The 16498-nt window shown below is 43.9% G+C and overlaps 1 protein-coding gene across 3 annotated transcripts; it reads left to right on the top strand.

Moving 5' to 3' along the window:
• The first annotated feature begins 242 nt into the window (after positions 1–242).
• On the top strand, positions 243–16251 carry hyou1 (hypoxia up-regulated 1). 3 transcript variants are annotated; one of them, XM_035433232.1, is made up of 24 exons: positions 243–347; positions 2243–2315; positions 3091–3184; positions 5172–5250; positions 5709–5863; positions 6152–6228; positions 6353–6534; positions 6644–6759; positions 7551–7737; positions 8960–9094; positions 9294–9376; positions 9481–9613; positions 10053–10240; positions 10389–10527; positions 10648–10705; positions 10931–11007; positions 11166–11333; positions 11650–11837; positions 11961–12048; positions 12180–12436; positions 12666–12750; positions 13607–13886; positions 14002–14112; positions 14497–16251. In XM_035433232.1, exons 1-24 carry the CDS (start codon positions 318–320, stop codon positions 14544–14546), a joined length of 3033 nt encoding a protein of 1010 aa, XP_035289123.1. In that variant the 5' UTR covers positions 243–317; the 3' UTR covers positions 14547–16251. The 3 variants fall into 3 exon arrangements, with proteins under 3 accessions (XP_035289123.1, XP_035289124.1, XP_035289126.1); XM_035433233.1 differs by having other exon boundaries at positions 300–565; XM_035433235.1 differs by lacking the exon at positions 243–347 and adding an exon at positions 863–884.
• Positions 16252–16498: the final 247 nt, after the last annotated feature.

The raw sequence follows: 16498 nt of genomic DNA, 5'->3' as shown, positions 1-16498 counted from the left end.
TAAAAACACTTGATCAAATAGCTCAAGCTTTTAATTCAAACATCCCCTAAATTGTTCCAGTAGCAAAACAGACTACAGTACAACTTTCACCGTCGCACACCTTGCGAGTCAGTGATTTTTGACTCGTGGCGCTGAAAGTCACGCCCATTAATTGAACGTGGACCAATAAAACAAAGACAAACGATGCTACTCACAGTACGCTAGAGGCGGTGTAGAACGTGGACCTATCAGTGTTAGCCATTCAGAACCAAGGAGGCGGATCCGGCAGGTCACAGGGGCAACGCACTACTCACGGAACAAGGACTTGAGTGGATCCAATGAGATCACGCCGCGTTCCGGGCCCTATGGTGAGAACAAGCCGGCGATAGCAAGGCAAAAAGGAAGAAATCCAGCATAGCCCAGCGTTGTGGGAGAGTACATGGAAATAAGTACTTAGGCTACAGTAAGCAAGCTGCAACGCAGTAAACTTCAGTAAAGCTAGATACAAGCTTAGAAGAGCTCACAAATATTTCGGTGCTATTATCTTTTGTATCTATAGTACTGTTGAGCTAGCGGCGTGCTAAAGGTAAGTTATGTCATGCTATGATAACTTGCGTTCAGAGTGGTATGGCTAGCTAGCAAGCTGGCCAGTTAATTAGCGGACTGCAGAGGAAATATTTTGACTAGCTATTGCGTGTTCAGAAACAGTTTGATATACATTCAACCAACTAGTCAATTAATTGCCAGGAGTCGTAAATGTGTTAGCTAACGTTACAATGTAACGAAGAGTAGGTTACAGTGAACCTAGCGAGTGGGCTATAACAGTTTCCTGCTCAGGAAGTGAGCGGTGCGCGTGCATCCGCAATTCTGTGAAGAGGTGTGTGTTTAAAGTCTATACCTACCAGGTAATACATTTGTTTATTATAAATATACCACAGTCTATGCCTAACTGCTTTGGAGCCTTGCATTTGAGGGGGAAGCCCTTTCTCTCTTTTATGCGGTCAAGAAATGGCATCACCTGAAGCAAGCATAGTCGTGCATACGTCACAGCGCGAGGGCTGGAAATTTCTATGCTTATGCATTTCAATGACTGGCAAGCAACAGCTAGCAAGTGTTTGTACAGTAGCATGTATAATATGTTAAAACGTATTTTCTATTGATAATGTTTGAAGACTCCGATTGACCAATTTCAAATAAGAGATTAACTGTATGGCGAGCTGTTGATGACTCGGGTTGTAACAGAATTGATTGTGTAAGATGTCTAATCAACGGTCTTGCTAAGACGATTGTCATTATTGGCACGTGGTGTGGTGGTGGTCCTGAACACGCTTGTTGGATGGATCCGACTAGTGAGGTTCAGTGTGCGTTACATGATCAACGGACATCTTCTCTCTAGGGGTTTCGTCATACTTGTTCCTGGTTATGGTTATACACTTTGTTGTACGTCGCTCTGGATAAGAGCGTCTGCCAAATGCCTGTAATGTAATGTAATGGACATAGGAGCTCGCCATGCACACCTCTGTCGCGAGGTGAGGAGTGTCAGTTATTACACTCGCTCTTCAATTATGTTGCCTTACCATTCGACATGTATACACTCAATCTTTGATTAGCACTTTTGTGATTGATAGGTGAATATCAGAAACCTTTCACCCATACTTGGTGTATGCGCAGTATTCTGTAAAACAGAGATGCACAACGAAGGCCCATCTGTTCATGCCAACGTCTGTTCTTAATTAATTAGTCCAATTATGTGTGTGATCTGGAGTTATTTAAATATATAAGGTCATGACCTACAAATGCACACTGCACAGGTACTGTATCTTTGGTGTTTTCCTTTGGTCCAACTTAGAGGTGAAGCGGTGCTGGAGTAGAGCTGTTTTGAAAATGAAGCCAGTACCATTGCTTGGAATAAAAACTGACATGCAGTCCAGCCTTCCAGGAATGGGGTTGTGCAAACCTGGTTGTACCACGGGCACATAGTATGACACATTCAGTGATTGAGTTGTTTGTGGCCTACTGTGCTGGTACATTTCCTTCTCTGCCTATGGGCATTATGCTTGGCATATGGCATGCCTACAGTAGGTTAATCAAACACAGCCATTGTTCAGTTGCCCATTACTTTTGTGTGAAGATATTTGCAGTTTCTGGAAAACATTTACTGTGTGCTGTCTTGCCTTTACATGAGCAATTGTCAATACTTTTTTAAAACACCCTCGCCATGGACAGTGCACAGATTGAATTGTGATGTGATTCTTTCATACAGGAAGCAACTATGAGGTGGGGCTCAACTCTGTGGATGCTTTTCTGCTGTCTTTCACTTCTCCCATCTCCCACAGGTAAATTCAAGTACTTAAAGGCCACAGTGTATGTCAGACAAAGTTGAAGACTATGTATAGCATAGCTTAATCTGGTTTCCTATGTAAGAAATGTACAATTTTGAATGTATTTTCTCAGGCTAGTATTTAATTGCGAATATGTTTGTTGAAAGGGATACCTAGCAATATAAATGGGAGAGTGGACCCTGGAATGGTGGCATTAGTAATTTGTCTTTAGTGAGAATCCAGTTAAGTACCTACCGCAAACATTGATGAACTTGCAAGGACTGCAGAGTTCAGTGAGTGCTCTAAACACAAGTCAAAGATGGTGGTTTTTCAAATATCCTTCATGGATAGATCCTATACTTCTGAATGAGACTGATCAGATGGTAAGTCTAGGCCTTGGCTTGGCGTCTGAGAACGGCACCAAGATCTTCAGTCTTCAGTGCTTTAAGTGCATGAGGAATGATTTACATCAAGGTGTGATGTTTTATTTTCTAATGTGTATGTGCTGTTTTTGCTGAAATGTGAGTTGCTACACACATTTAACTTAGGCACATTATGCAGTGCAATGTTAGTTATTTCCCCTGGTGTCTTTGGCCATAACAGTGCACAGGTTTAAAGCCCTTTGCCACAGATATGTGTTTTTGATATTTCAATCTGGCAATGCATATTATCCATTCCAAACTCAATTCCTGAAGTTTCTTCTGAGAAAAATAGTTATTTTATTCTGCTCTAAACAGAGTCCTAACAAATTATCATCCCTTGTTGGTTCTTTGAATCCTCTTGTGTACAGATTCTATAGCTGTGATGTCAGTTGACTTGGGCAGCGAATGGATGAAAATTGCAATTGTGAAGCCCGGTGTGCCAATGGAGATTGTTCTAAACAAGTAAGCCCTTTTTTATTACTAAAAGCAGGTGGGAGAGATTACCTCATCGTGTTCTGTGAGTGTAGTGGAAAATCATACTTTTGATTGCTGTATTGGTCAGCAATATTCAACTTAAAACCACAAACTGTAGCCACGAATTGTATCTAACTAGAAAAAAACTTTTAAGCTTCTTGGAGTGCATAGGTCTTAATTATCAGTATACATTACCAGATGTACAGACACAATTAAATTATGAAGGAGGGGAACACAGTACAGTTGATTGCACAACAACAGAACTACAGCCGGGTGACAAATGAAAGGAAACGCCAAAATAAAGTGTCTAGTATGGTGTTGGGCCACCACAAGCTGCTAGAACAGCTTCAATGCACCGTGGCATAGTTTCTATAAGTTTCTGGAACTCTACTGGAGGGATGGAACACCATTCTTCCAAGATATTCCCTCATTTTGTGTTATGATGATGGTGATGGAGAGCGCTGCCTTAACATGTTGGTCCAAAATCTCCCATAGGTGTTCAATTGGTTTGAGATCTGGTGACTGCGAAGGCCATAGCGTACTCATCAAACTATTCAGCGACCCCTCATGCCCTGTCGATGGGGGCATTGTCATCCTGGAAGAGACCATCCCCTTTAGGATAGAAATGTTTAATCACAGGATAAAGGTGATCAGTGGGAATAACTTTGTATTGATTTGCAGTGACCCTTCTGTCTAAATCAGGAAAAGCATAACACAGCATAACAGCCACTGGACCCCCATCACTGTAGGCATTCAGGCGTGTACCGTTCTCTTGGTATACGCCACACATGCGCTGACCCACTTGTTGAGAATATGGTGAAGGATGACTCCTCTGACCATATAACTTTTTTCCACCTCTGTGCCTATGGTTTTTGCCCTACTGACCTGTCAAATGTGCAGTATTATTTGTAGTGAGGGGTTTATAAACTGCAACACTACTATAATATACTGCTTTATGTAGTTGTCAAAGGACTGTTCTTGCTGACAGTCTGATCACATACTACATTGACATTCTCAGTCACCAGAGCAAGAGTTGCTTTTCTGTATTTCCTTACATATCGCACTAATGCATGAGCATCACAGTCATCAAATGTTTGCTTTCGACCACAATTTCTGACCCCATTTACTGATGTCTTTCCCGTAGATATAAATGCAGATGTCACTTTAGTCACTGTTCCTATTGAAACACTAGCTAGTTGAGCAGTCTTTGTGACTAAAGCTCCTGCCATCTGTGCCCAGTAATGATAACCTTTTTTCAAAATCACTTCAATGTCTTCCTCTTGCCATCTGGATCCAAAATCAAGGTCAACTGGGCTTGCTCACCATTTTTCTACATGCCACAGAGCATGATAGGATGTTAATTTCATAATTGTATCAGGCAGTACACCTGTATGGATGCATCCTTCGTTATGTCTCTCCACTCATTTATTCAGGTTTTTCCTTTAGTTTGTCACCCATTTATATGTACGTACATAGGGATGTAAATAGTTGTCTTCATTATTTGCATACATTTTCTTAACAATTTGCAGTCTCCAAACTGCGTACATTCTACATAGAAGAAACAATATACCAGGTTCCTTGTTTAAGTCCATTCTACTTATTTTTTCCTCTACAGATTTAATATTGGTTCTGTAGTATGCAGCTAGAGGATGGACATCCTCCTTCCATATATTTGGTCTTTTGTGATCTGATTGCTTATGCATGGAGCTTAAAATGCTTAAAAATGTTTTCCCATAATGCAGTAGGTATCTCAGATATTTCATGGTGGGGTTTCCCATTGTGTCATTGTGTCTTCAAGTTAAATATCCATCTGTTTATGGTCCTTTTGCTTTTAGACCAAAAATAACTGGTCATTCAGCGTTGGCCTAGATTTGAAGGAGAAGGATGTTCATTAGCTGTTCAGTAGCGGAATGCACCTGCCATGAACTACTGTATGAGTGACCTGTGCACTCGTCCTTGCCTGTGTGTTATGCAGGGAGTCCAGAAGGAAAACTCCAGTGGCCGTATGTTTAAAGGAGAATGAGCGCCTGTTTGGAGATGGTGCTCTGGGAGTGGTAAGCATGCCTTTGTGAATATTATACCTTTGAGTCAGTATGGCATGTATGGACAGTTGCTACCCGGTAAAAGGGCGGCACAGTGGCGCAGTGGAGGTTCCGGGTTTGAGACCCGGCCGGCCGGATCCTCTCTTCCTGGAGTTTGCATGTTCTCCCCGTGTTCGCGTGGGTTTCCTCCCACACTGAAAGACATGCATCATATGTCAGGTTAGGTGTGCTTCTGCCATTACCCTTCACTCAGGCATTGGCCTCAGAACTGGAGTTGGTCCCCAGGTGCTGCACTGTGGCTGCCCACTGCTCCTACGTAACTAGGTTGGGTCAAATGCAGAGGACAAATTACCCCAGGGGTTCAATAAACTATATGTCTTATTTCTAAAAATCTGTTAGGAGTGTGTTTTTGTGTTTTAGGGCTATGGCGTGAATAAGGAATCTTTTTTTTTTTATTTACTCCTGTTCAGTCTGTGAAGAACCCCAAAGTGGTGTACAGGTATCTGCAGGACCTCTTGGGGAAGCAGAAGGAGAACCCTCTGGTGGCGTTGTACCAAAAACGCTTCCCTGAACACCGCTTAGAAAAAGAGGAGAATCGGGGCACGGTTGTCTTCAAGAACTCTGAGTGAGTCTGTCCCCGATTATTGCCTGTTATGATGGCCGTAGACTTGTCTGTTGTCACCAACTTTAAAAAGCAGCTTGAAGATCACGTCAGGCTTTCAGATGTTCATTTTTGGTCTGTGGTTTTGATTGAATCGGGGCATATTATAAATCAGAAGATTTAAAACCACTCTACAGGAGTGTACCTGTCGGTACAGTCTAACACATTTTTGACTATGCAAACCAGCTATGGACCACTGCAGCTCATGTCAGCGATTTGTGTCTAGTTTAACATCCTGTCTTTGTCTTGCAGAGAGATGCTGTATTCACCGGAGGAGATTCTTGGCATGGTTTTGAACTACTCGCGAGGGTTGGCACAGGACTTTGCAGGTTTGTAGCAGCCAGGCTTTTGCCTCCTCACTTTCTTCTTTGCATTGCTAATGGGCAATCGAATGTAATCATGGAGAAAATGGGCTCACTTTTAATACCAAGCCTGTTAATTTTTCATCCACAGAACAAACCATTAAAGATGCCGTGATCACAGTACCAGCCTTTTTCAATCAGGCAGAGCGTAGGGCAGTCCTGCAGGCGGCCCAGATGGCAGGCCTGAAGGTCCTTCAGCTAATCAACGACAACACAGCTGTCGCTTTGAACTACGGGGTCTTCAGGAGGAAGGACATTAATAGTACAGCTCAGGTGCCCCTGTCAGATACATTTTAAACTACATCTAACCAACTGAATGTTAACCTGGTGTTTGTAATGGAATGTCCCTTAACTATGTAGAATTTTGTGTTGCTCCCTATAGAACGTGATGTTTTATGACATGGGCTCAGGCAGTACAGTGGCCACCATTGTCACATACCAGACTGTGAAGACAAAGGATTCTGGGACACAACCTCAGCTGCAGATTCGGGGGGTGGGGTGAGTCATCCAGCCGTTATGTATGCTAGAGCCTTCTCTCCATGGAGGAAATGTGATATTCGCCATTTTAAAAGAGGAAAAGAAAAAAACAAAAAGTGGTTGGATAGATGGTTGCTCTGCATTCTGACACTACATAAACTATGGAAATGGCACCAGTGCTTATGTCCTGGACTCAGGCAGTGACTCAGTGCTTTTGTGTCTCAGAGACGGCTATTGTTAGATTCTGAACTACAAAATGAAATGATTTAAAGCATACTTTACAGAGCCACCCTCTCTGGGGAATTCATTACCAAGGTGTCTTTAGATTAATAAATGCTGGAAGTTTATCCCGCGTTTTGTCGTGGAAGGTCAACTGAGAACCGTGTTCCCCTTTTCAGCATTGACCTGACACTCAAGGGGGGCTGGAAGAGGATGTGGCTGTACAGCCATTCTGTTGTGTGTACGGGGCGTATAATATGGTGGCCTAGTGTTGAGAGCCATTTTGGCAAATTGACCCAGGGGTCAGCACCTCTACTCTTTTGACATGGGATCTCTAATGACCTCAGTGAGTCCGGACCTTGGCTCAGCATCTCATCCAAAGCATACCACCTTCTACAACAGCGACCCCTTCAGAACACTGAGTATTGTGTATCACTTGAACGCTGCCTCATACTGATCTGCCAAAACCTGCTTCCAGAGGCAAATAGTTGTGTCCAGGCCTCACCCCAGTACTACCGAGCCCAGTTTCATCCTCGTCATGAGTTGTGTATCTCAGGAAGCCCTAACTGGTGAACCGTTTGTGCGCGTCCCAGGTTCGACCGCACGCTGGGCGGGTTCGAGATGGAGCTGAGGCTGCGGGACCACCTGGCCAAGCTCTTCAACGAGCAGAAGAAGACCAAGAAGGACGTGCGGGAGAACGCCCGGGCCATGGCCAAGCTCCTCAAAGAGGCTCAGCGGTTAAAGACCGTGCTGAGCGCCAATGCTGAGCACACGGCACAGGTGAGCAAAGCGGCCTCCCTGTTGACTCAAGGAGGGGAGAAATGAATTGGGGTAGTTATTCACATCCTTAGCTGATTGGATAGGAAAACAGCGCTCTGACATGGCTGTAATCCAGTTGTTCAACTGATATGATCTGTTTACAGAGCGCAGGGCATCGACACCATCTGCCAGCGCAGCTTGGAGATGGTACAGCATTGTGAATAGGAAGGATCGCACTGTCTGTTATTCAGGATTCCCACGCTCCTAGAATGTCCTTGAGAGCCCTCACATGGACTTAAAAATAAGATTCTGATTGAGTTACAAATTACCTTTTTTTGAACTTTTGGCCATCATCTTAAAGCTTTTTAGGGTTTCCCCTTGGGGTGGCTATTCTGTTTCCGCCTCGCCCTGCCAGACAGAGTAGCCGTCCCACCTAAAAATATAAAAACTGTATAATACGGAAATGTAATTATTTGGAAAATAATTTACTATGATTTAAAAATCAATAGGAAATGTCTCCCTTAGTACTACATTTTGTGATCCTTCTTCAGAAATTATCAATGATTCAATGCATTTTTAGGGTATGTAGACTCCCCTTGGTTAGTAACCAACTCCAAGTATGAAATTGCATTTGCAGTTTTTTTATTGGTGGTTCTCACAGTTTACTGCTCGGCCACGTACAGATGAGTGGGTTTGTTTACGTAGCCGGAGACTACGCTGTTTTAGCCAGCTTGTTTAACCTAACGCATAATCTGCTCTTCTCACATTATTTTCATTATATTCTGGTCTCTTGTTTGCATTTTAAAGCACTGGTATTGATGAAGCCAAATGACATTTATAATGCCATTTACAGTGTACATAATACCATGCTGACCACTGTTGTAGGGATGCTTAGTCACTTGTGTAGACAACACTAGCAGTCTGTGAAGAGAGGCAGGGAAGAAAGGAGTTTTTATTGAGGTAACTACTCTGTAGGGAAATGGGAGTAACATATATTCCCAGTGGGACTCAGTCCCAGGTCATGTTGCACCACCTCACCACCCCTCCTTATATAATCACCATCTATATTATGTGCATAGAAACTGATCCTAGGTCAGAAACAGTCTTCTTTTTGCATTTTTTTTGTTCTTGATGGCCTGCAGCACTGTGGTATAGCCTAATATCCAACATTGCAGTCTTTAAATTTTAAAGGGCTTGGAAAAGGCATAGGTGTGTATGAACCAGGTTTCCCTGTCCTGTGTAGGTGGAAGGCCTCCTGGATGACATAGACTTCAAGGCGAAGGTGACGCGGTCGGAGTTGGAGGTGCTGTGCGGCGACCTGTTCGACAGGGTTCCGGGCCCCGTCCAGGAAGCACTCAGCTCTTCGGAAATGTCCATGGTGAGTTCGGGTTGGCCCCGCCCCCCAGGCCCGCCCCCCAGCCCCCTGTAATGAGCATCATTTTGCCTTCCAGTCTCATCAAGACCACTATCATAATAGTCCTAATGTTATTCTGAGTTTCACACTCCGTATTTCATATTGAGTGTGAAAGACCTTGATGGTACTGTAGATAACATTGGTTCCTCTCTTTGGATTCCAGGATGAGATTGAGCAGGTGATCCTGGTTGGAGGGGCGACTCGGGTGCCGAAAGTGCAAGAGGCCCTGCTGAAAGCCGTGGGAAAGTAGGTTTCCGGCACAAGGGCCGTTCAACCGACCGTGTTCTCGCGTGCAGGTGGGCCGGAGCGGTCTGTGATCCTCACGCCGGTGTGCCGTTTTTTCCCCGCAGAGAGGAGCTGGGGAAGAACATCAACGCGGACGAGGCGGCGGCGATGGGCGCGGTTTACCAGGCCGCGGCGCTCAGCAAGGCGTTCAAGGTCAAACCTTTCCTGGTGCGAGACGCCGCCATGTTCCCCATTCAGGTGAGGACGGGCAGAGGGGGAAAGGTCATAAGCGACCTGGACGTGTAGCCACAAAGTTGCACTTTGAAGTCCAGGGCAAGCATATTCTACTACTGTCATCCCAGTTGAAGTAGATACTTAATCTGATATTCAGTCTGAACGAACATACCCAACTGTATAAATCATGAATATGGTAAATGTAGAGTGTGGATGCACTGATTAAATCCATGCCATCGAAATGCACCTGTATCAACATGGAATAAATCTTTGGCCTTTTGGAAGTCCTAATTTACTGTGGAGTGCAGACCATTTTGTTTTTCATGTCTGAAATCAGTGTAAGTTCTGTAAGTCTCCTCATCTGATAAGCAACACATACACGGTTAGTGTAAGCAGATGGAGAACGTGGGCCCTTTCATTCCCCCTCATATGTGGATCGTGTCCCGCTGTGGTCTGCGCCCAGGTGGAGTTCACTCGGGAGACTGAAGAAGAGGACGGGGTGAAGAGCCTGAAGCACAACAAGCGCATCCTGTTCCAGAGAATGGCGCCCTACCCCCAGAGGAAGGTCATCACCTTCAACCGCTACACTGACGATTTCGTCTTCAGCGTCAACTACGGGGACCTCACGTTCCTCAGCGCGCAAGACCTCAGGTAAGCATTCGCCTGGGGCCACCGTGCCAATCGCAGTGACCCTCGCGCAAACACTTTCGGGTACTGCCACAGCCCACAGAGCGTAGCTTCAGGTGAGAAAATGCTCTTTTGAAAGGGACTTGTAACCTGTTGCCACATCCTTTCTCAGTGTGTTCGGCTCTCTGAACCTGACGACAGTCAAGCTGACCGGCGTTGGAAGCAGCTTCAAGAAGCACGGGGATGCAGAGTCGAAGGGCATCAAGGCCCATTTCAACATGGACGAGAGCGGCGTGCTGACGCTGGACAGGGTGAGTCCCGCATCAGGCTGAGGGATTCTACTGAAACAACCCGGGGCTCATTCAGGGAAATGTGTGGCCTTGAGATTCGCTGTCGCTCATATTTGCCACTATGTAAATGATTGCTTGCAGGTGGAGTCTGTGTTTGAGACCGTCGTTGAAGAGAAAGAGGAGGAATCCACTCTGACAAGTGAGTGTTGATAGTGGAGGAAAAATACTTTCTTGCTAGTTTTGTCCTCTTAGTTTTCAAATCCTACATTTCAAATGAACTTTATTTCATCCTGGGCTCAGAATATTGATTGCCTATATTTTTTGTATTTTAAAAAATGTTTTCAGGCTTGCTCAATGTTAAACTAATTGCGTTTTGCTTGTATCGTGTTCCTTACTTTGCGCTGTATATTTTTGCTTTTAAAAGAACTTGGAAACACCATTTCAAGCCTCTTTGGTGGAGGAAGCTCAGAACCCAGTGTAAATGCATCTGAACCTGTGCAGGTAGAGCCATCCAGTTGACTCAGTTTTTCTGGTAACTGTTGATCGTCATTGTCTGATATCCACATAGGACATAAGTGACCATGAGGAACCATTTCTCTTGATGTCTTGTGTGAATTGGCACTTCTGCTCCTTGCACTTTTTAAATGTTGGGGGCAAAGGATGAGGAAGAGGTCCCACCAGAGACTGGGAAAGAAGACGACCAGGCCCAGAAGGAAGACATACCTGCCCAGGAGGAGAAGCAGGAGGCCGGGGAAAAGGCAGAGGGCGAGACCCAGGACGAGGAGAAGGCAGAGGGCGAGAAAGCTGATGCTAATTCGGACTCCCAGGTGAGAAAAGAGTGGTCATGCTACCCCCATTTTCATTATAGCAACTGACCATATCTGCATCAGGCATCTCAAACTCAAATTTTTTAAATATAGACTCCATATAGGCTATAGATTCCATACACAATTTTACCAAGGCCTAAATTGGCTGTTGATTGGAAGGACACCACAAAAACCTCCAGACACTTCAGGGTTGGAGTTTGACACCGCTGACCAACAGAGTGAAGTTGGTGAGGCTGAAGATTAGCTGGGTTTTCCTGTGGATCATTTGGATTAGCAGAAATTCCAATTTCAGGCATGGGTTTATTTTTTACAACAGGACCAAAAGGAAGCAGAAAAATCTGAGGAAAAGAAGCCAAGTGAGGAAGAAGGAAAGACTGAGGAAAAGGAGGATAAGAAAGCCAAGCCCCAGAAGAGGACCAAGATTTCAGATGAAATCGGAGTGGAGCTCCAAGTGAATGATGTTCTGAACCCGAGCCCCGATCAGATCGAGGCTTCCAATAAAAAGTTAGACTGCATGATTTTCCTTTTTTTTCCCCCTTTTCTTTCTTTCCTCTGGTGACATAAGACATTTTAATGCAACTGTGGTGGTATTGTATTAAAATAAATGTTTTTTTCCTCTATCTTCAGATTGCAAGACCTCACCGACCGCGATCTGGAGAAGCACGAGAGAGAGAAGGCACTGAACAGTCTGGAGGCGTTCATCTTCGAGACGCAGGTAGGGAGGGTTCGGTTCGCTTTCTCGTGGGGCTGTCCTGCTCTCTGCTTCCCATAAGCTTTCCCAGCACCGCCTCCCCTGACTTGTCAGTCCACACCCACCGGATATTGACCCGCGCTCTCTGCCCCCAGGACAAGCTGTACCAGGACGAGTATCAGGCCGTGGTCTCCGAAGAGGAGAAGGAACAGATCACGGGCAAGCTGAGCGAGGCCTCCGATTGGATGGACGAGGAGGGCTACTCCGCGGGCACCAAAGAGCTGAAGGAGAAGCTGTCGGAGCTGAAGAAGCTGTGCAAGGCCATGTTCTTCAGGGTGGAGGAGCGCAGGAAATGGCCAGACCGCCTGGCCGCCCTCGACAGCATGCTCAACCATTCCGCCTTCTTCCTCAAGTAAGTCTGCGTAAGTGTGCTTTCTTGGCCAGGTCTCCCTCAGGAAAGATCTTTTAAATCTCAAGGTACTTCCTTGTTAAATAAAGGTTTAAAAATCTAATTTAATTGAACAGATATGAGCTCTGTATGAGCATTGTCATTCTGCATAGATGCATGCAATTTTGAAAAGTTAGGCATTCGTTTCTGCAACCTTGTTAAAGTCTCGATTTGTATATCTCTCTACATATAGGAGTGCCAAACTCATTCCAGAAGATGACCAAATCTTTACTGAGGTGGAGCTAAACACTTTGGAAAAAGTCATAAATGAGACCACGGTATGTAATGGCATGAAATCTATAGCCCTTTTACATCCAGACCGATTTAAAAACAATTCCAGTCGTTCACCGATAAATCATAAACGGCATGTCTAATGGCTCAGTGGCAGGCATTTCTCTCTCACGGGTGGGGGTGGGGATTGTGATTGTCTGTGTTGCATAAAACTGGCAGCGGTGAGGCGGGGGTGGGTGATGCAGCAATTTTATTGTTCACTGGTATTTTTACCGCCATTTCAGCCTTGATGCACCTTTTCACACGAATCGTCGATATACTTTTAGACTTTAGATATATATAGATTTAGATATGATTGCTAACCAGTTAACATGCTAACCAGTGTCGCTTGCTTTGAAAAGCCTCCATTAGCGGTAATGATGTTTCAACCAACTGTGACTGATTTTGTCATCTATACTGAAGTAGACCTGCAGTAAAACTGCATTGTATTTACCCTTTACCTTCTTTTGTCATCTTTGATTGCTTGCTGTGTGTCACAGCATGGGTTTGTGACCATGATAAATGATGATATACTGAATAACCGCACTTACATGGTACTAATGAGTAATACTAATGCACTGCTGTGAACAAATGGAATAAATCAATACTTTTTAAATGTCATCCCCCAGTGTTTCTTGATTATGAAGAAATAAGTTATTGTTATTTTAGGCGCAAGACATCTCAATATTAGCATTGATTTGAAAGACAGAAATAAAATGTATGCATTTTTTTTTTAACTTACTAGCAAAAACCTTTGTTTATCAGTCATGTTATGATTATTTTCAAGACCATATTAATACAGTATCATGACACACCCAGATGCCAGAAAAAACTGATGGTGAAGTAACGTTTTTCCCGCTGCAGACGTGGAAGAACGAGACGGTGGCCGAGCAGGAGAAGCGGTCGTCCACGGAGAGGCCCGTCCTGCTGTCCAAAGACATCGAATCCAAGCTGGCGCTGCTGGACCGCGAGGTCAACTACCTGCTCAACAAGGCCAAGTTTGCCAAGCCTAAGCCCAAACCCAAACCCGCGTCCGCGGAGAAGAACGGCACCGGAACGGAGAACGGCAAGGCCAACGGCACCGAGGCGGACGCCGAGAAAGTCATCCCACCCAAGGAGGCGCCTTCTCCTGAGGAAGCCCCAGGTTTGTCCCCTCCTCCCCTCTTGCGCCTGGTTTAATACTGAAGCAGATTATCGCTGGCAGGCCCGGTGTGTAGTCCTGCATTTAAACGACTAAATAAAATGCTTATCTGCAACAGAAGCACCTGAGGAGGTGAAGCCGGCTGAAGAGCCGCCCACTGCTGAGGATTCTGGGAAAGAGACCGAGACGGACAAAGAATCGGAGCGCCCAGAAGGAGCAACAAACACGGGTAAGCCTGTCGCGGGGAATGCGCTTATGGCATGGCTGCGATGGGAACTTCAGGGGGCAATTCAGAAAATTTAACGCCTATCCAATGTGACAATTGAAAATAGTTATCCGTATTTCCTTTTTTTTAATATGGCATTTATTTTGTTGAAATGAATGTTTACCATTTGCGTCCTAGTTGTGAAATTCTGGTAATCCTGATAATTGTTCATTGGCCAATAAGCAGTCAGATTTCGTACCATCCTTGGAACAGTCAGTACATCCTGACAGTACTATGGCTGTTGATATTTTTTTCTTATCACACATTTTTGTGTTCCTGTCTGTTAAATTGTAGCTGATTTTGTTTGCATGAACTGGCTTATGTATTTATTTTTCTTCTTTCTTCCAGAACCATCTGAGAACAATAAATCAGAAAATCATATAGGGGATGAATTATAAGAACTGGAACTCTTGGAGGAAAAACAAAATCCATTGTATTTATTGACAATTGTTCAACTTTAATTTCTGCCCCCCCTTCAACTTAATTTAAACCACCATGTGTCATTGGATCAGTTCGGAGAAGCCTTTAGGTGTACATTTTTTAGGGCTCTCCAAGTGAATTGCCCTCGGGTACTTCCCTCTGTCCCTCTCCCCTGCAAACATATGCGAGACCATTAAGAAGAGCACTTAGGAGCCTAAGAAAACCACAGAAATGGCTGTACCTGAAGTTTGGGTGAATAATGTAGTTTTTTTTTTTTTTTTTTGGCTTTCTTCAAATTTAGCATTTTTGTGAATTTCTGTATAACTCATCTGAGAACCTTGGCATAACCCTTTGGGAACAAGGCTTTAAGTTGAGGTGTGAGTGAGATGTGGAAAGCAGAAGTTTTGAGTGGTTTCTTCACAAAATCTGTCTGTCTGCCCCAGCTCTGAGCGTGCTCCTCTGCCCAATATACGCACAAAGAATGGCATATATGTGTCCGTTTCAGATTTTTCACATTTCCCATGTATCCAAGATCACTATTAAATGGTGTCAAAAACTAGTAGATTTTTTCAGTGACAGGTAATGGACTGTTGAAGACGATTATGTGACCCAGCCAATTATGAAGTTACCACTTGTTAGGAAAGGGAGATTGAATTGTGGAATTAATGTGTGTGCAGTTGGCTTCTTTCTTTCCTTTTAGTTTGTGGTGGGGAATTTTGGGTTGGACATTGGAAATTATGGACTTTGTGAAATATAGTTCCTTTCTGATACACACATACATCAGAGATGAGTTAAATGGAAAAATCTTTGCACGTGGTTTGTGGCTCTGCTGTTGGGAGATGACAGCCATGGCCTAAGACTGCCGCTGGACATAATTTCCCATCAGCACCTCAGTAAAACCATGTGCAGTGGGTTTGCTTCTACAGGATGGAATATAACATTTTGCAGCTGTACAAACTGCAACAGAAATCTACTGCAGGATGTGAGGATAAATTGAGAGGAGTTATGGAGGATAAAGTGTTCGACATTTCAGACGTTTGCCTCAATCTTAAAAAAAATAAATAATTTTTAAAAAAGAAAAAAGAGATCTAAATGTACCTCAGACATGAATTTTGTGTAACTTATTTGACATTTTCATCTATTTGACAAGCCTTTGTAGTTCTCTGCCATTTCAACTGAATCTGAAACGAGTACAATACCAAAGGGTATTAGTGTTGTCAATGCGGAGACCATTTTGAGAAGAATTGCCCTCCCACCCCCCAACAACCAAATCTCATGTATTGCAGTTGAGAATATTTTTTGCATGATTATACAGGATTTGTTCTGTTGTATGGTACTTTTATTACAGATTTTTCCTCTCTTCAGTTTTGCTCAATACTATACGGTATGCCTTTTCAATCTGCTGTGTGCATTTTGGAGTTTTCTGTGGTATTTCTGTGAATTCACATTTTCAGGATGAGAACTGCACTGACTTCAGGCAACCAGGATTCCTCCCACATCCCTTGTGTTGCTCAAAAAGAAGAAAACATAAATAGGTTTTAAAAACTCACTGCTGGTTCCATACTTCACTTTGGTGCAATCCTGTTTGTGGAAATAAAGATCTCATCGTGGTGTGGGGAGGGGAGGGGTGTCAAATGTTTTTGTTTCTAAAGAATGTTAATAAAGTCTCTTTTTTAAGTTTTATTTTGCATGTTTTTGATGACTAAGGGACTGGATTGGTGTGTCTATGCTGATGCTTCAGTTTGTTTGGTAAGGAGATTGATTCTGAGACCTATTTTCAGTGCAAGTGTTTATTGGAATGTGGCATGGTTCTGATAATAGCCCTTCACAGCCTTATGAATTATCTTTTCTTTTTTTACTGTACTCCCAAGGTTTAATTTTCACATTTGCATTGACTTTCTAAGAATTACTTTAAGTTTCTGCCAGATGC

The sequence above is a fragment of the Anguilla anguilla genome, chromosome 9 (genome assembly GCF_013347855.1).
Source record: "Anguilla anguilla isolate fAngAng1 chromosome 9, fAngAng1.pri, whole genome shotgun sequence".
NCBI lineage: Eukaryota > Metazoa > Chordata > Actinopteri > Anguilliformes > Anguillidae > Anguilla > Anguilla anguilla.
The sequence above is the reverse complement of the archived record's forward strand: the minus strand, read 5'-3'. Positions and strand labels throughout refer to the sequence as shown.

What these genes read in the sequence shown, in the direction of transcription:
- hyou1 (XM_035433232.1), top strand. Translation starts at nt 318, where the DNA reads ATGAGATCACGCCGCGTTCCGGGCCCTATG. An exon ending in GCTCTTCGGAAATGTCCATG is followed by an intron (nt 9,095 to 9,293) that starts GTGAGTTCGGGT and finishes TTTGGATTCCAG; the next exon opens with GATGAGATTGAGCAGGTGAT. An exon ending in AAGTCATAAATGAGACCACG is followed by an intron (nt 12,751 to 13,606) that starts GTATGTAATGGC and finishes TTCCCGCTGCAG; the next exon opens with ACGTGGAAGAACGAGACGGT.